Genomic DNA, 19,000 nt, shown 5'->3' on the forward strand with positions numbered 1-19,000 from the left:
ATCTCATTCTCTCTCTCTCTTTCTCTCTCTCTCTCTCTCTCTCTCTCTCTTTCTCTCGTTATCTATCTATCTATCTATCTATCTATCTATCTATCTATCTATCTATCTATCTATCTATCTATCTATCTATCTGCTCTTCGTCTCTGTCTCTGTGTCTCTGTCTCTCTTTTTATCTGTTTATCTGTTTGATCTTTATCTATCTGTTCTCTCTTTCTCATGTTGTATTTTGCCCAAAATAAATATATATTGTGAAATTGTTCAGCGTTTTTTGATGATTTTTCTTGTAAAGGTGTGTTTTTAATGATTTGGCATGATGTCAGTAAACAGGGATTAACGACGTAAACATTTGTTCTGAATGTTATTCCATATAAATAAACAGTGAAATTAAACCACTGATTGGGTTTTCGCTGCAGTCTGGGATTTGATTTCTAGCCCAAATTTCTTTTGGTAAATTATAACGTTAGCTTCATTAATAAAGACTTGAAACTTCATCTCTCCCTCCATCCATCCATCATTCTTTCATCTGGCAGCTGTTTCCTCAGTCTGTTCACCATAATTATGGCTTTCCAGCTTCCCTTTTTTCCTTCCTACGTTCGGTAGTTTCATGACATTTTGCGAATTCCATATTCAGACCTCCATTCGTGTGAAACTTGTTTACCAACCGTGTTTCTTTTTTTCATTAATAACATTCCTGATGTGGCTTTGCGGTTATTTATAAGCCAAGCTGAATGTTCCGAATGCCAAAGAAACCGTCGCACACTCATTTATTCCTGTTGTTTCCTCCTTCCATCCGTCTTCCCGTCTTTTACAAATCTCATTACAGGCTTATTTTCTCTGTGGTTTTTTACGTTTGGATCACTTTCACCTGCAAGCTGCTGTTGTTGCTCAGAGAGATTAATCAGCTAGCTTCTGTCTGTCCATTAGCACCCACGCTAGCAGTGAGTGATCGCTCGAGTTGGGGTTCATTGCTCTGAAGTCTCAGCGGCTTCCATTAATCAAACTCGGAGTCACCGTCGCATTCGCACCATTCCGCTTCAACACGTCATCTTGACAACAACAACAATGTAGATTAAATTCCATTTTACTAAATGAGTTACTTGTGCTCAAGTTTGATTTGTTGAGTTCCCTGAATTTGGGAAAGTTAGTATTCAAAATATTTAAAAAAGTAAACTATTTGACTAGCTAGCGAGCATAGTTCAATCACTAGTTCATGAGCTAGCACTTGCTAGTTGTGTATTAAAACATTTGTGTTTGAAAATCATTTGTTTTTAATGATTAGGTGGAGGACATTAAACGTTTATAAACAACACGTTAAACTGTGGAAATGTCTCCCTCAAGGTGAAGAACAGGTGAAGCACAACATTAGCCGTCTATTGGTTCACTCTGATGCTCCAAGGCTGCTTAGGAAACCAGCTAACATTCGGCTGTAGATTTGCAATTTTAAATGTAACTGAAGCCAAATCATTTTCTCATTTTGTGATTAAATTTATGAAATTATTCATCTCAACATATTTTTTTACACTTTAGCCTGGTTAATGTCATGTCTGATATTTCAAATTTGCTAGTGTGCTAACTAGCATAGGCTAACTTTTAGGTCAGGTAAAGCAGCTAGCTAGAATCAGAATCACTTTTATTGTCAAGTACTGTAGGATTTACATATACAAGGAATTTGTCTTAGTGTGCTGGTGCATAGTAAATAAATAAGTGATAAGGAAGAAGAAGCATAACACACAAATTAGACGCTATAAGGCTATGTATAAACATCGAGATATAGCAACAGTTTAGAAAACAAGAAAAATAAAATAAGAATAACAACACTAACAGTATATTAGTGCAGGATGTGCAAATGAACTAAGGATGTAATTAAAACCAGCAGCCTGCTTTGATATTTTAAATCACTAAGAAAAAATGTGTGATTTAAGCTGATTATTTTGCTAAAAGTTAGTGATTTTGGTGAAATATCACCTTAAGCTCCGCCCATTTTGATCCAGAAACATCTGATGAACTCTGGGTCTGTATCCTGTTTAAACACTTATATAGTGAATAGATTTACTGTGTGTGTGTGTGTGTGTGTGTGTGTGTGTGAGAGAGAGAGAGAGAGATGGCAGACTTTTTCATAAATGCCCCTTGACCTTTGCTCACTTGGCCCACAGCGCCGTGCTTTGTGAGAGCATTAAGGCTAGAAAAACACCCACACACTCCGTCAGCAAAAAAGAGAATGCTCTCTCTCTCTTTGTCTCTGTCTCTCTCCCTCACACACACTCTCTCTCACACACACACACACACACACACACACACACACAGTTGTAATTACATAGATAGATGGAGATCGCCTACAGGAATTGTGAGTTTTCTGTGGACTTTCGGAAATCAACCCTTTTCCTCCTGTGTGTGTGGTTTTTTTCTGGGCTTTTTATTTTCGTATATTTATATTGTCATCAGTTTTGGCACCCTCAAATCTTCACTCTCTCTCATTCCTTCACCTGATGAAGTGTGTGTTTGGTTCCTGATCACGCTGATTAGCGTAATGTGCTAATATGAAAGCTAGCTCTACGAGCAGTGAGGTTGCATTTTCTGCTTAAAGACACAGTTTAGGCTATAAACCAGCATGCAGCTCCTTTTGTACACACAATGCCGCTTGCAGATTTCCCCCAAATCTTCTTCAGCCAGAGTGTAACTGCCTCTCTTTCCCCTGGTTGTAGATGTATGGACGCTACACACAGGACCTGGGTGTGTATGCAAAAGAAGAAGCAGCGCGTCTGCGGGAGGAGGCGGCGTTCAGACGTCTGGTGACAGAGAGAAGCCGATCGCTCGAGCTCCTCGAGTACGACAAGAGCCGCTGTGCCAAGTGCAGGAGTGAGTTGGTTACACATCACACCATGTCTTATCCCAAACAGCAGTTACACACTAGCCCTACACACCTGTACAGCGGTCATCTGTGCTGAACAATCAACTCTATGGAATCAGTAATGCAGGAACCTTTTTGAGAACTTTTTTCAGGAACTCAGCACCTTTATTGAGCAGTTTTAGTTACTAAACCGGGAAGTGGTACTCGCACTGAACTTCACACAGAAGCAGCTGAGTGAACAGATTTGTTTATGATTGTATATTTTGACAGAAATCAGATTATTATTAAATGTTAAATCTCAATTGTCTAGTTTTTTTTTATTTACTTTTGGCCTCTCTGCATTTTCTGCTTGTTTGGCGCCATCTTCTGGTGAAAATCAGCTCTTTAAATCCTGTTTCATAATTTTGAGTGAATATGAAAATAAAACATTAATGTAGAAAAAGCTTAATTATACCAGGGTTAATATATTTTGAGAATTTAAAACATGAAAAGATTGTACTTTTTAATCATATTTTTAGTGTGTGTGTGTGTGTGTGTGTGTGTGTGTGTGTGTGTGTGTGTGTGTGTCACCAGGGGGCAGAAGTGCACTTCAGTGAACAATCACTGAGAATTTTTTTTTTTTTTTTTTAAATGAATTAAATTCTTCTATATGTCAGGCAAGTTAAAGGAGTCTCTCTCTCTCTCTCTCTCTCACACACACACACACACACACACACACACACACACACACACACACACACACACACACACATACACACACAGTAACAGTTGTGATGTTAGCAGGAGCTGTGACGGGTTGCTATGGTTACAGGTGGTTGACTACAGAGTTGCGTGTCTCTCTCTTTTTCTCCTCTGTCACCCGAGGAATTAAAAATAAAGAAGAAAGAAAGTAAAAGAAATCAAAGCAAAGAAACAAATGAAATAAAGAATGAAAATATTAGAAATATGAAGAAAAAAAACGCAGAGAAAATAAAACAGAAGGAAAGACTTTCATCCTTTCTTTGTTTCTATCAATGTTTTATTCTCCTTCCTCTGTATTCCTCCTTCTTTCTTTCTTCATGCCAATTTCTCTTACCTTTCTCTTTTGGTCTCTCTCTCTCTCTCTCTCTCTCTTTTGCTCTCTCTCTCGTGATTTTTTTTCTGATGTTTTAGATTAAAGTTGAATTCTTTCAGGTGTTTAAACTCATTAAAGTGAATGAATAATTGAAACACTTGCTATTAATAATCTCATCAATTAAACAACTACACCATCTGTGTGTGTGTGTGTGTTTAGAGAGAGAGTGAGAGTATATTATTGAGGGTGACTGAATAGAAATAAATGGGGGATTAGTAAAAATAAATAAAGGAAAAAGGATGTTTTATGGAGAATAAAAGGAATAAGGATATAGGTTTAAGTCTGTTACAGAATCCACTAGGCTTTATTTAATATAACAGATTCGCAGTGGGTCAGATGTTCTGCTAATTATCATCATTTAGGAATGAACTGGACGTTAATATGTGACTGTAAACAGACCAAGCTTTAGAGCAATAAGCAACTAAAGCCAGAAGCCACGTTCCTCAGTGTACAATGAACAGCTGAAGGTACACTATATTGCCAAAAGTATTCGCTCACCCATCCAAATAATCAGAATCAGGTGTTCCAATCACTCCCATGGCCACAGGTGTATAAAATCAAGCACCTAGGCATGCAGACTGTTTTTACAAACATTTGTGAAAGAATGGGTCGCTCTCAGGAGCTCAGTGAATTCCAGCGTGGAACTGTGATAGGATGCCACCTGTGCAACAAATCCAGTCGTGAAATTTCCTCGCTCCTAAATATTCCACAGTCAACTGTCAGCTGTATTATAAGAACGTGGAAGTGTTTGGGAACAACAGCAACTCAGCCACGAAGTGGTAGGCCACGTAAACTGACGGAGCGGGGTCAGCGGATGCTGAGGCGCATAGTGCGAAGAGGTCGCCAACTTTCTGCAGAGTCAATCGCTACAGACCTCCAAACTTCATGTGGCCTTCAGATTAGCTCAAGAACAGTGTGCAGAGAGCTTCATGGAATGGGTTTCCATGGCCGAGCAGCTGCATCCAAGCCATACATCACCAAGTGCAATGCAAAGCGTCGGATGCAGTGGTGTAAAGCACGCCGCCACTGGACTCTAGAGCAGTGGAGACGCGTTCTCTGGAGTGACGAATCGCGCTTCTCCATCTGGCAATCTGATGGACGAGTCTGGGTTTGGCGGTTGCCAGGAGAACGGTACTTGTCTGACTGCATTGTGCCAAGTGTAAAGTTTGGTGGAGGGGGGATTATGGTGTGGGGTTGTTTTTCAGGAGCTGGGCTTGGCCCCTTAGTTCCAGTGAAAGGAACTCTGAATGCTTCAGCATACCAAGACATTTTGGACAATTCCATGCTCCCAACTTTGTGGGAACAGTTTGGAGCTGGCCCCTTCCTCTTCCAACATGACTGTGCACCAGTGACCAAAGCAAGGTCCATAAAGACATGGATGACAGAGTCTGGTGTGGATGAACTTGACTGGCCTGCACAGAGTCCTGACCTCAACCCGATAGAACACCTTTGGGATGAATTAGAGCGGAGACTGAGAGCCAGGCCTTCTCGTCCAACATCAGTGTGTGACCTCACAAATGCGCTTCTGGAAGAATGGTCAAAAATTCCCATAAAGACACTCCTAAACCTTGTGGACAGCCTTCCCAGAAGAGTTGAAGCTGTTATAGCAGCAAAGGGTGGACCGACGTCATATTGAACCCTATGGATTAGGAATGGGATGTCACTTAAGTTCATATGCGAGTCAAGGCAGGTGAGCAAATACTTTTGGCAATATAGTGTATCACCAACACCAGGATGAACCAACAAGGAACAACACAGGAACTGTTGAAGGCATCAGGAACCAGAGTGTGTGCACTCACCATAAGGTTGGTGGGGGTGGGTGTGAGAGAGAGAGAGAACAAATATCCTACACTACACTAGGACACAGATTTCTGTTAATGTCTTCATTAACAAGACATTTCACATTTGTTTGTGTGTGTGTGTGTGTGTGTCTTGGGGGGGTTATTCAATAAGTTGTTGAATTGTGTGTGTGTGTTGGGGGGGTTATTCAATAAGTTGTTGAATTGTGTGTGTGTCTTGGGGGGGGTTATTCAATAAGTTGTTGAATTGTGTGTGTGTCTTGGGGGGGTTATTCAATAAGTTGTTGAATTGTGTGTGTGTGTGTGTGTGTGAATGAATGGAGAGAAGACTGCAGCACACACACTTATTTAGCATATTTTAAGTTAGTAGGTGTGATTGAGAGCTGGAGTGTGGATGGAGTCAATGTTATAAAGATTACAACATACAGCAGAACTTGTGCACTTTCTCTCTCTCTGTCTCTCTCTTTATCTGTCTCTCTCTCTCTCTTTCTCTCTCTCTCTCTCTCTCTCTCTTTCTCTCTCTCTCTCTCTCTCTCTCTCTCTCTCTCTCTCTCCTCATCCCTCCATCCTGTCAGTGCCAGTGTGCTGTGATTCACCAATTAGAGCTCACTGAGGTTGCCATGGTTACAGACAGCATCTTATGGAGGGAGATGATGGAAAGAACACAGAGGAGGAAAAACAACCAGAGGACTCGCTCTGATAACGAAGACCACTGCTCTCAGGGCACCAATGCTAAAAGACAGCGCAGAAATCTATAAGAGCTGAAGTTCTGTTCGATTATTAGAACATACTCATGCACTTTTATACTCAAAAAAGAAAGAAAGCAAGCCTTTAAGTCTCTCGTGTTTATTATTATAATTTTTTTTTTTTATAAGAGTAAAATTCTTTCTGAGGTCAGAGGTCAGGGTCAGCTACATTTATTTAAATGACATCAAATAAAAAATAAAAACAAATAGAAATACAAGTAAATTTGTAACAGTTCATTAGAATCAGTGTGTGAAACAAAGTTATAAAAGGGGGCGGAGTCTGTGATGACTTCAGGGGGGAAAAGTAATCCATCTCAAGCACTTACATTTCTGTGCCAGTTGATTTACGACTATTAGACACTTTTAGCTCATTTTTATTGGCGCACACACACACACACACACACACACACACTTCAGGTGAGAGGAGACAGAAGGGTCTGGGAGAACACAGCTTGTAGGTAGGCGTGCAGACAGAGAGCGCTAGAACACCAGTCACATGGAAAACGTGTCTTACGCCGTGTCTCTTTGTCACGTTTTAGCTTCATTTCCAGACATTTGGGATCGTAATCAGCATTAAACCAGTGTGTGTGTGTGTGTGTGTGTGAGAGAGAGAGAGGACAATTTTACTTGAATTTTCTCCACAAACTTCAGCTCCTGAAATCTTTTCAAACGCTTGACCTACATGGCAACAGTAACTAAGCTAATGATGGGCAGGGCTTGTGATCAGCCAATAAAAATCAGATATAACTTCCTAACACATGGCTAAATTTTGTTAATCTTTGCTAAGATGGAAGGAATGATGCAGTCTGAGCATTTTATTTATTGTTTGTTTACTTTATTATGATATATTTCAGGATGAAAGTGATTTATTCATGGCATTTATTCATACCCAATAAAAACACATGCTGATTTGTTTACGAAGACAGAGTTCATGCTAACTGTAAAGACAGCAATGTCCTTCTACGGTTGATGTTAAACTAGCGGTGTTTTAAAGCCACGTAAATCATCGATAAAAATGTTTCTGTATAAATCCTCATCGCTCACCCTGGCCTCTTGGCAGTGATGTGAGTAAGTGCATTAGCATCAGACACCGAGCCAAACATCACAACTGATAAGCTGATATTTAGCATTAAAAGGGAAAAAATGCTGAGTCACTTTGAAGTTCTGAAAACTGAGAAGAACCTGTGTGTCTGTCAGTCAGCACCAGGGCATTGTGGGTAGTTTCTAAAAACCTTTGATCTTTTAAAGTGATGAAACGTCTGTGAGCTTGTTTTTAACCATTAGCATGATGGTTCATTAAACACATCCTGCATCACAACAGGAATGAACTTTTCTGCTGCTTCTGAGTTGCTTAGCATGTAATTAAGCTAAACTGGTTGAATGCTACAACTAACTTTTGCTTTTAAGCTAAAATGTCACATTAAGCCTCACTTAATGAAAACTGACCATCCAAGAGAAAGCTAAACAACGTAATGAAAGCTAACATAACAAACAAAAACTAAGATTAGACAACAAAGCAAACGAAATGTAGCCTAGTGAGTCAGAGTTAAGGTAGTCCGTTAAACCTAACCTAGCTAGAGCTAACATCGGACATGACATCAACCTTGTCACAGGCAACTAACGTAAACGACAGCCAAAACAAACCAATACTAAAACACAAGCTAGCAAGTGAAGGCTAAAGCTAAGCTAACAAATGAAAGCTACCCTGAAAATGTAAGCTAAAGCTAACCTAACAAATCAATCAGTCAATCAAGCATGCTCATTTGAATATTAGGCCACACCCAGGAACACAACAGGAACACAACAGGAAGTCAGGCTGCTCATTCAGGAAGTGCATTATGGGTAATTGTGTGTGTGTGTGTTTGTGTGTGTTTGTGTAGTTTGTACAGTTCACTGTCAGAAGTTCCTGATCTCACGTGTGGGGGAGGATTGGATCTTCCTCATCCTGCTCGGACTCGTCATGGCCCTCGTCAGCTTTGTCATGGACTTTTGCATCGCTGTCTGCCTACAAGGTGTGCGTGCGTGTGTGTGTGTGTGTGTGTGTGTGCGTGTGTGCGTGTGTGTGTGCGCGTGCGTGTGTGTGTGTGCGCGTGTGTGTGCGCGTGCGTTTGTGTGTGTGTGCGTGTGCGCGTGTGTGTGTGTGTGCGTGTGCGTGCGTGCGTGCGTGTGTGTGTGTGCGTGTGTGTGCGTGTGTGTGTGTGTGCGTGTGTGTGTGTGTGCGTGTGTGTGTGTGCGTGTGTGTGTGTGCGTGTGTGTGTGTGCGTGTGTGCGTGTGCGTGTGCGTGCGTGCGTGCGTGTGTGTGTGTGCGTGCGTGTGTGTGTGTGTGCGTGTGTGTGTGTGTGCGTGTGTGTGTGTGCGTGTGTGTGTGTGCGTGTGTGTGTGTGCGTGTGCGTGTGTGCGTGTGCGTGTGTGCGTGTGCGTGTGTGCGTGTGTGCGTGCGTGCGTGTGCGTGCGTGCGTGTGCGTGCGTGCGTGTGTGTGCGCGTGTGTGCGCGTGTGCGTGCGTGTGTGCGCGCGTGTGTGCGCGCGTGTGTGCGCGCGTGTGTGTGCGCGTGTGTGCGCGTGTGTGCGTGTGTGCGCGTGTGTGTGCGCGTGTGTGCGTGTGTGTGCGCAAAATGAAAAATATCTCTTATTGTAATCATGAGCAACTCGTTATCACGAGAAAAGGATCTAATAAATAATCTCATTATTATAAGAAAAGTGTCTAGCTGTTTTTAGAAACGTTTCTTATTTACTGTCCGTACATTACTCCCGTACATGTACTGTCGTACATTACTATATTACTCCCTGGTGGTGCAGCAGCAGGATCCTGTGCTCTCACCATCTCAGCTCAGGTTCGCTTCCCTCTAAGGGCTAAATTGGGAGGGTCTGCATCAGGAAGGGATTCCAGCATAAAAGCTGTACCAAAATCAAAATATGCGATCCACATAATCTGCTGTGGAAAACCTGAACAGGGAACAGCCGAAAAACAACAACAACAAAGTTCTTGTTATTAGTTCTAGTTGTTAAATGTTATTATCAGAAAATAATCTTGCAAATGTGAGATAAATGTGTTAATGAGATGCTGATTATGTGGACTGTGTGTGTGTGTGTGTGTGTGTGTGTGTGTGTGTGTGTGTGTGTGTGTGTGTGTCATCTCCAGCTCAGAAGTGGATGTATGGAGGATTGGACAGTAACATGGTCCTGCAGTACTTGGCGTGGATCACTTACCCTGTAGTTCTCATCAGCTTCTCCGCTGGCTTCACACACATCGTAGCACCACAGGCTGCTGGTAACACACACACACACACACACACACACATATACTGTATATACAGACACACATACACATACTGTATGTACACACAACTATTAGACACTTTTTTTGCTCAATTTTATTGGCACACACACACAGGAGATTGTGGATGCTGATTATAGGAATTAACAGATGTTAATGGATTCTGTTAACTGCTAAAAAATCTAAAATTAAAACACAAAAAAAAATAAAAAAAAGGGTTAGTCCTAACTACAAAAGTAATACTTTTGCTTCTTTGCTTTTGTCACTTTCTAATTGTTTTATATGATTAATTTCTACATTAATTTTTATTTTTAACAATATGGAGAGAAATAGATTTTTTGTTCCAGCTTCATTAACTATTTTTAAAATACTCAATAAATATATATTAAATTTAAAATAAATAAATACAGTATATTTAAGATATACAGATCTTCTGGAGGTAGTGATGCTGTATAAACCACATCTGTATATTCTGTATGTATGTTTCAATTCTGAAGGTTATTTATTTTATTTGTATTTATTATTATATATTTATTTAATTCATACAATTTTTTTGCAAATATAAATAACAGTATAAAAACAAAAAAACAGGAACTTATTTGAAAGTCTGACTCTTGGGTATCATTTTACAACAAAACAAAAACTTTGCAGAAATTGTAAAAGTGTGTTTCAATTAAAAGTAAGAAATTTTAAGAAATAGAAGTCTGAAATATAACAGTTATTCTGTCAATCTGCTGTAGGTTGAGAGGCCATGTAGCAGGAAATCTGGGGGTTTTATTTATTCAGGTAAATAATAATACAAGCTGAGCAAAAGGTTCGGTCCAATTCCGATAATATGCATCGTTTTTCTGAGAAATAAACATTCAAACTTTTTAAGCCAAAGTGTGTGAAGGCAATTTCTTTCTGGATAATGAGTCCAGGCGGACCTCGCTGATGGATTTCTAATTGTTAGCAGATTAAAGCGGAGCAAAAAGTACAACGGTGCTGGAGCGACAATCCGATGAAGCAGTTTGATCTGAGGAATCGGCTCTCCTGCATGCTCGGGTTACCGTATCGTCATGGCTTTTTAGACCACTATATTTTCCGTCATGAATATTAACGAGGAAACATAACGTCCTGAGCTATCAGAAATCCTCTGGTGAGGGGATCGGTTTAAATGGTGTGTGTGATCGTGTGCCAGTGTAAAATGTTCAGCATCGCCTTTGATGTCGCTTTACAACAATAGCATCATGTTCTATCAGCTTCATGGTTCCACGGTTCCGCTGGGTCTTCGGTAAACCTGGTGTATTGTACAAAATTACGGCTTTGCTTTTTATGAGAAAGACACGGGCTCTGTACAGAACTCGATCACATCTCTGAAGGATTTTGAGAAGAATTTATCAAAAGAACCTTGTTTTTACCAAATACTTGACCAAAAATGTTACATTTGTTATAGGTTCTAGAAACTTTCAGAAGACTTTCAGAAGTCATTAAATGTTCTTCAGCTTCAGCTAGAACAACAACTTTTATTATCTATAACTGCTTTTCTGAATCAGGAAGACTTTATTATTACAGAAGCCTAAAAGATCCAATAAATCCTTATAGAACCATAAAAAGCATTTTCCCAAATATTTGCCAAGTAGACTCAGCATTAAACCTTAAATCTCTCTAGTTTATTTGCTAGTTCTCTTGTTGCACACGCTTAAACATAAGATTCATTAACAATTCTTAAGGTTTCTTCCCTGCAGTTTGACAACTGGTTTTTAAAGAAGATGCAAATGAGGGTCTGGTATAGAGAAGAAATCTTTTCTTCTTTATTTTAACTTTTTTCATATAAAAATAATCAAACTCATTCCCATTTATTAGAATGTCCTTTTCTGTGAATTGTGCGTGAGATCAGTTCAGGGTGGCTGATACGCATGGTGACGGATAGCACTGATGGCGAACATTACGACTCAATCGAATGACATCCAGTGTGAAATGAGCCTTTCAACATTACTTTCAACAGAAATTCACTGTTGGAATTATACTCTGTCAGGAAAAAAAACTCAGGACCTCATGAATTATTTATAATGCACTCCGTGAGGAGGACTAAAACCAAGTTGAGGGCTCGTATCTCTGTGATTTTCTGCTTTATGGAGGCTGGTTTATGAAGAGCCGATAATGGAGAACATTCAGAAGTCTCATTTTGAGCATAAATAGAAATGGAATGAGATTTTAGAGTTGCTGTTTAATAAACATACAACCGCTATGAGGACGAGGTTAGTGGGATGTAAACGCTAATAAAATCTAAATACGGCTATATCATAATGTCCTTAATACACACATGCGCGCACACACACACAGGATGATGCCTATTATTACAGTTATTACAACTTTTCCTAAATGTTTCAAATGTAAAATGAAATGTAATAATAGTTTTGTGTATCTTTCAGGTTCTGGTATCCCTGAGATGAAGACCATCCTGAGAGGTGTCGTGTTGAAGGAGTACCTCACTCTCAAAACATTTGTAGCCAAAGTCATTGGCCTAACATGTGCACTGGGTAGTGGGATGCCTCTGGGTAAAGAGGTATATACACACACACACTCACGCATACACGCACACACGCGCACACACAGTTTTTATATTCATGCATAAGAACATTTTTTACACATGGTGGTGATGTACTTATTGGGACTTGTGATAACTCTCTCTCTCTCTCTCTCTTTCTCACACACACACACACACACACACACACACATATATACACATACTGGCATGCTGTATTCATGCATTCACGGGCTTTCTGGTGTTGATGTCCTTCTGGGAACCTGTGAAGTAAAATTCTCTCTTTATCTTTCTCTCTCTCTCTTACACACACACACACACACACACAGAGGAATAAGGAATGCATTATAGAAAGTCCAGCAAGTATATCAAAGTGTAAAACTTGCTTTATAAATTACTAATCATAAGCAGTATGTAAATTTTCCTCTTGCAGTTTGTAGGGAGGGGTGTGTAGTGGGGGTCTGTAGGGAGGGGTGTGTAGTGGGGGTGTGTAGGGAGGGGTGTGTAGGGAGGGGTGTGTAGTGGGGGTGTGTAGTGGGGGTTTGTAGGGAGGGGTGTGTAGGGGGGGGTGTGTAGTGGGGGTGTGTAGTGAGGGTCTGTAGGGAGGGGTCTGTAGTGAGGGCCTGTATGGAGGGGTGTGTAGTGAGGGTTTGTAGTGGGGGTATGTAGTGAAGGTGTGTAGTGGGGGTCTGTAGTGAGGGGTGTGTAGTGGGGGTCTGTAGTGAGGGGTGTGTAGTGGGGGGTGTGTAGTGAGGGGTGTGTAGTGAGGGTCTGTAGTGGGGGTATGTAGTGAAGGTCTGTAGTGAGGGGTGTGTAGTGGGGGTCTGTATGGAGGGGTGTGTAGTGGGGGTCTGTAGTGAGGGGTCTGTAGTGAGGGGTGTGTAGTGAGGGTCTGTAGTGAGGGGTGTGTAGTGAAGGTCTGTAGTGAGGGGTGTGTAGTGGGGGTCTGTATGGAGGGGTGTGTAGTGGGGGTATGTAGTGTAGGTCTGTAGTGAGGGGTGTGTAGTGAAGGTCTCTAGTGAGGGGTGTGTAGTGAGGGTCTGTAGTGGGGGTCTGTAGTGAGGGGTGTGGAGTGAGGGTATGTAGTGGGGGCCTGTAGTGAGGGGTGTGTAGTGAGGGTCTGTAGTGGGGGTCTGTAGTGAGGGGTGTGTAGTGAGGGTATGTAGTGAGGGGTGTGTAGTGGGGGTCTGTAGTGAGGGGTGTGTAGTGAAGGTCTGTAGTGAGGGGTGTGTAGTGGGGGTCTGTATGGAGGGGTGTGTAGTGAGGGGTGTGTAGTGAGGGTCTGTAGTGAGGGGTGTGTAGTGGGGGTCTGTAGTGAGGGGTGTGTAGTGAAGGTCTGTAGTGAAGGTCTGTAGTGAGGGGTGTGTAGTGGGGGTCTGTAGTGAGGGGTGTGTAGTGAGGGTATGTAGTGAAGGTCTGTAGTGAGGGGTGTGTAGTGGGGGTCTGTAGTGAGGGGTGTGTAGTGAAGGTCTGTAGTGAGGGGTGTGTAGTGGGGGTCTGTAGTGAGGGGTGTGTAGTGAAGGTCTGTAGTGAGGGGTGTGTAGTGGGGGTCTGTAGTGAGGGGTGTGTAGTGAGGGTATGTAGTGAAGGTCTGTAGTGAGGGGTGTGTAGTGGGGGTCTGTAGTGAGGGGTGTGTAGTGAAGGTCTGTAGTGAGGGGTGTGTAGTGGGGGTCTGTAGTGAGGGGTGTGTAGTGGGGGTCTGTAGTGAGGGGTGTGTAGTGAGGGTATGTAGTGAAGGTCGGTAGTGAGGGGTGTGTAGGGGGGGTCTGTAGTGGGGGTATGTAGTGAAGGTCTGTAGTGAGGGGTGTGTAGGGGGGGGCTGTAGTGAGGGGTGTGTAGTGAAGGTCTGTAGTGAGGGGTGTGTAGTGGGGGTCTGTAGTGAGGGGTGTGTAGTGAGGGTATGTAGTGAAGGTCTGTAGTGAGGGGTGTGTAGTGGGGGTCTGTAGTGAGGGGTGTGTAGTGAAGGTCTGTAGTGAGGGGTGTGTAGTGGGGGTCTGTAGTGAGGGGTGTGTAGTGGGGGTATGTAGTGAAGGTCTGTAGTGAGGGGTGTGTAGTGGGGGTCTGTAGTGGGGGTATGTAGTGAAGGTCTGTAGTGAGGGGTGTGTAGTGGGGGTCTGTAGTGAGGGGTGTGTAGTGAGGGTCTGTAGGGAGGGGTGTGTAGTGAGGGTCTGTACGGAGGGCTGTGTAGTGAGGGTCTGTAGTGGGGGTCTGTAGTGAGGGGTGTGTAGTGAGGGTCTGTAGGGAGGGGTGTGTAGTGAGGGGTGTGTAGTGGGGGTGTGTAGTAAGGGTCTGTAGTGGGGGTGTGTAGTGGGGGTGTGTAGTGAGGGTCTGTAGAGGGGGTGTGTAGTGATGGGTGTGTAGTGGGGGTCTGTAGTGAGGGGTGTGTAGTGAGGGTCTGTAGGGAGGGGTGTGTTGTGGGGGTATGTAGTGAAGGTCTGTAGTGAGGGTCTGTAGTGGGGGTGTGTAGTGGGGGTGTGTAGTGGGGGTCTGTAGTGAGGGGTGTGTAGTGAGGGTCGGTGGGGAGGGGTGTGTAGTGAGGGGTGTGTAGTGGGGGTGTGTAGTGAGGGGTGTGTAGTGGGGGTGTGTAGTAAGGGTCTGTAGTGAGGGGTGTGTAGTGGGGGTCTGTAGTGAGGGGTGTGTAGTGAGGGTCTGTAGGGAGGGGTGTGTAGTGATGGGTGTGTAGTGGGGGTGTGTAGTAAGGGTCTGTAGTGGGGGTGTGTAGTGAGGGTCTGTAGAGGGGGTGTGTAGTGATGGGTCTGTAGTGAGGGGTGTGTAGTGGGGGTCTGTAGGGAGGGGTGTGTAGTGATGGGTGTGTAGTGGGGGTGTGTAGTAAGGGTCTGTAGTGGGGGTGTGTAGTGGGGGTGTGTAGTGAGGGTCTGTAGAGGGGGTGTGTAGTGATGGGTGTGTAGTGGGGGTCTGTAGGGAGGGGTGTGTAGTGGTGGTGTGTAGTGAAGGTGTGTAGTGAGGGTCTGTAGGGAGGGGTGTGTAGTGGGGGTGTGTAGTGAAGGTGTGTAGTGAGGGTCTGTAGGGAGGGGTGTGTAGTGGGGGTATGTAGTGATGGGTGTGTAGTGGGGGTGTGTAGTGGGGGTGTGTAGTGGGGGTCTGTAGTGATGGTCTGTAGTGGGGGTCTGTAGTGATGGTCTGTAGTGGGGGTCTGTAGTGGGGGTCTGTAGGGAGGGGTGTGTAGTGGGGGTCTGTAGTGATGGGTGTGTAGTGGGGGTCTGTAGTGAGGGTCTGTAGTGGGGGTCTGTAGGGAGGGGTGTGTAGTGGGGGTCTGTAGGAAGGGGTATGTAGTGATGGTCTGTAGGAGGGGGTATGTAGTGATGGTCTGTAGTGGGGGTGTGTAGTGGGGGTGTGTAGTGGGGGTCTGTAGGGAAGGGTGTGTAGTGGGGGTCTGTAGGGAGGGGTGTGTAGTGGGGGTCTGTAGTGGGGGTGTGTAGTGAGGGGTGTGTAGTGGGGGTCTGTAGTGAGGGGTGTGTAGTGGGGGTCTGTAGTGAGGGGTGTGTAGTGGGGGTATGTAGTGATGGTCTGTATTGGGGGTCTGTAGGGAGGGGTGTGTAGTGGGGGTCTGTAGGGAGGGGTGTGTAGTGGGGGTCTGTAGGGAGGGGTGTGTAGGGGGGGTCTGTAGGGAGGGGTGTGTAGTGGGGGTGTGTACTGGGGGTATGTAGTGAAGGTCTGTAGTGAGGGGTATGTAGTGGGGGTGTGTATTGAGGGTCTGTAGGGAGGGGTGTGTAGTGGGGGTGTGTAGTGGGGGTCTGTAGGGAGGGGTGTGTAGTGGGGGTCTGTAGTGAGGGTATGTAGTGGGGGTGTGTAATGGGGGTCTGTAGGGAGGGGTGTGTAGTGGGGGTATGTAGTGATGGTCTGTAGTGAGGGGTGTGTAGTGGTGGTGTGTAGTGAGGGGTGTGTAGTGGGGGTATGTAGTGAAGGTCTGTAGGGAGGGGTGTGTAGTGGGGGTATGTAGTGATGGTCTGTAGTGAGGGGTGTGTAGTGGTGGTGTGTAGTGAGGGGTGTGTAGTGGGGGTATGTAGTGAAGGTCTGTAGGGAGGGGTGTGTAGTGGGGGTGTGTAGTGGGGGTCTGTAGTGAGGGGTGTGTAGTGGGGGTCTGTAGTGAGGGGTGTGTAGTGGGGGTCTGTAGTGAGGGGTGTGTAGTGGGGGTGTGTAGTGGGGGTGTGTACTGGGGGTATGTAGTGAAGGTCTGTAGTGATGGTCTGTAGTGAGGGGTGTGTAGTGGGGGTTTGTAGGGAGGGGTGTGTAGTGGTGGTATGTAGTGAGGGGTGTGTAGTGATGGGGTGTAGTGAATGTGTGTAGTGATGGGGTGTGTAGTGATGGCGTGTAGTGATTGGTTGTAGTATGGGGTGTGTAGTGAGGGGTGTGTAGTGATGGGGTGTAGTAAGGGGAGTGTAGTGATGGGGTGTAGTCAGGGCGTTTAGTGATGGCGTGTAGTGATTTGTTGTAGTATGGGGCGTGTAGTGAGGGCGTGTAGTGATGGCGTGTAGTGAGGGCGTGTAGTGAGGGCGTGTAGTGATGGCGTGTAGTGATGGGGTGTAGTGAGGGCGTGTAGTGATGGCGTGTAGTGATGGCGTGTAGTGATGGGGTGTAGTGATGGCGTGTAGTGAGGGCGTTTAGTGATGGCGTGTAGTGAGGGCGTGTAGTGATGGCGTGTAGTGAGGGCGTGTAGTGAGGGCGTGTAGTGAGGGCGTGTAGTGAGGGCGTGTAGTGAGGGCGTGTAGTGAGGGCGTGTAGTGATGGGGTGTAGTGATGGCGTGTAGTGAGGACGTGTAGTGAGGGCGTGTAGTGAGGACGTGTAGTGAGGGCGTGTAGTGATGGGGTGTAGTGAGGGCGTGTAGTGATGGCGTGTAGTGATGGCGTGTAGTGAGGGCGTTTAGTGAGGGCGTGTAGTGATGGGCGTGTAGCGAGGGCGTGTAGCGATGGGGTGTAGTGATGGGCGTGTAGTGAGGGCGTGCAAACTAAATTTGCGTGCAAACTAAATTTGCACTTGAGAGCGAGGGCGTGTAGTGATGGGCGTGTAGTGAGGGCGTGTAGTGATGGGCATGTAGTGATGGAGTGTAGTGATGGGGTGTAGCGAGGGCGTGTAGTGATGGGCGTGTAGTGAGGGCGTGTATTGATGGGCGTGTAGTGAGGGCGTGTAGTGAGGGCGTGTAGTGATGGGCGTGTAGTGAGGGCGTGTAGTGATGGGGTGTAGTGAGAGCGTGTAGTGATGGGGTGTAGCGAGGGCGTGTAGTGATGGGGTGTAGTGATGGGCGTGTAGTGAGGGCGTGTAGTGATGGGGTGTAGTGAGGGCGTGTAGTGATGGGCGTGTAGTGAGGGCGTGTAGTGAAGGGCATGTAGTGAAGGGCGTGTAGTGAAGGGGGTGTAGTGAGGGGGTGTAGTGAGGGCGTGTAGTGATGGGCGTGTAGTGATGGGCGTGTAGTGATGGGCGTGTAGTGATGGGCGTGTAGTGAGGGCGTGTAGTGATGGGGTGTAGTGAGGGCGTGTAGTGAGGGCGTGTAGTGAGGGCGTGTAGTGAGGGCGTGTAGTGATGGCGTGTAGTGAGGGCGTTTAGTGATGGGGTGTAGTGAGGGCGTGTAGTGAGGGCGTGTAGTGAGGACGTGTAATGAGGGCGTGTAGTGAGGGCGTGTAGTGATGGGGTGTAGTGAGGGCGTTTAGTGATGGGGTGTAGTGAGGGCGTGTAGTGATGGCGTGTAGTGAGGGCGTGTAGTGATGGGCGTGTAGTGAGGGCGTGTAGTGAGGGCGTGTAGTGAGGGCGTGTAGTGAGGGCGTGTAGTGAGGGCGTGTAGTGATGGGCGTGTAGTGAGGGCGTGTAGTGAGGGCGTGTAGTGATGGGCGTGTAGTGATGGGCGTGTAGTGAGGGCGTGTAGTGATGGGCGTGTAGTGATGGGCGTGTAGTGAGGGCGTGTAGTGATGGGCGTGTAGTGATGGGCGTGTAGTGAGGGCGTGTAGTGAGGGCGTGTAGTGAGGGCGTGTAGTGAGGGCGTGTAGTGAGGGCGTGTAGTGAGGGCGTGTATGGTGTTTTATGTTTGTTTTATTATGCTTACTTTGCTCAACTTATCTCGGCTGATTATCTAATTAACAGTGTGTGTGTGTGTGTGTGTGTGTGTGTGTGTGTGTGTGTGTGTGTGTGTGTGTGTTAACCCCCCCAGGGTCCATTTGTGCACATTGCGAGTCTGTGTGCTGCTCTACTTTGCAAGTTCATGTCACTCTTCGGGGGAATTTACGAGGTAATTTCGAACTTTTTAATGTAATAAAATTATCTAGAAATAGAGCTTCATTTTAACAAATTCAGAAATGAATGACAAAAAAATATTTATAAAGAAAGACCTTGTTATAGCAATATTTAAAAAATTCACTATTTAATTTTTTTTAAATATAAAAAGCAGGCAAAAAATAATAATAAAAAAAAACAGTGTGTACTGTTAACAGGAATTATTAAATAGTTTTTAAAAATTAATAATCTATATTTCACCTAGGCCTTCACTGGTGTCCTTCCTGAATTAATCTACCTCTATACCATCATTATGACACCACCATGGGTGTCGCTAGGACATTTTATACTCAGCCCTCCTAAAATTCTGCGATTCTCCATAAACTGTACACAAATTGGTGATCTCCTCAGTCCCCTTTAAATTTCATATGAAAACGGCGGCAGAATTACACCTTAATTAACTTGA

General features: G+C 44.8%; 1 protein-coding gene across 2 annotated transcripts in view; it reads left to right on the plus strand.

Moving 5' to 3' along the window:
• LOC131367853 (chloride channel protein 2-like) overlaps positions 1 to 19,000 on the plus strand; it is a 96,950-nt gene that overhangs the window by 45,521 nt on the left and 32,429 nt on the right. For both annotated transcript variants that reach the window (XM_058413444.1, XM_058413445.1), the window contains exons 2-6: positions 2,703 to 2,856; positions 8,388 to 8,519; positions 9,650 to 9,778; positions 12,199 to 12,332; positions 18,473 to 18,550. In XM_058413444.1, the coding sequence (XP_058269427.1) occupies positions 2,703 to 2,856; positions 8,388 to 8,519; positions 9,650 to 9,778; positions 12,199 to 12,332; positions 18,473 to 18,550 (627 nt within the window). The remainder of the gene's footprint in view (positions 1 to 2,702; positions 2,857 to 8,387; positions 8,520 to 9,649; positions 9,779 to 12,198; positions 12,333 to 18,472; positions 18,551 to 19,000) is intronic.

Source organism: Hemibagrus wyckioides, linkage group LG17, assembly GCF_019097595.1.
Source record: "Hemibagrus wyckioides isolate EC202008001 linkage group LG17, SWU_Hwy_1.0, whole genome shotgun sequence".
Lineage (NCBI taxonomy): Eukaryota > Metazoa > Chordata > Actinopteri > Siluriformes > Bagridae > Hemibagrus > Hemibagrus wyckioides.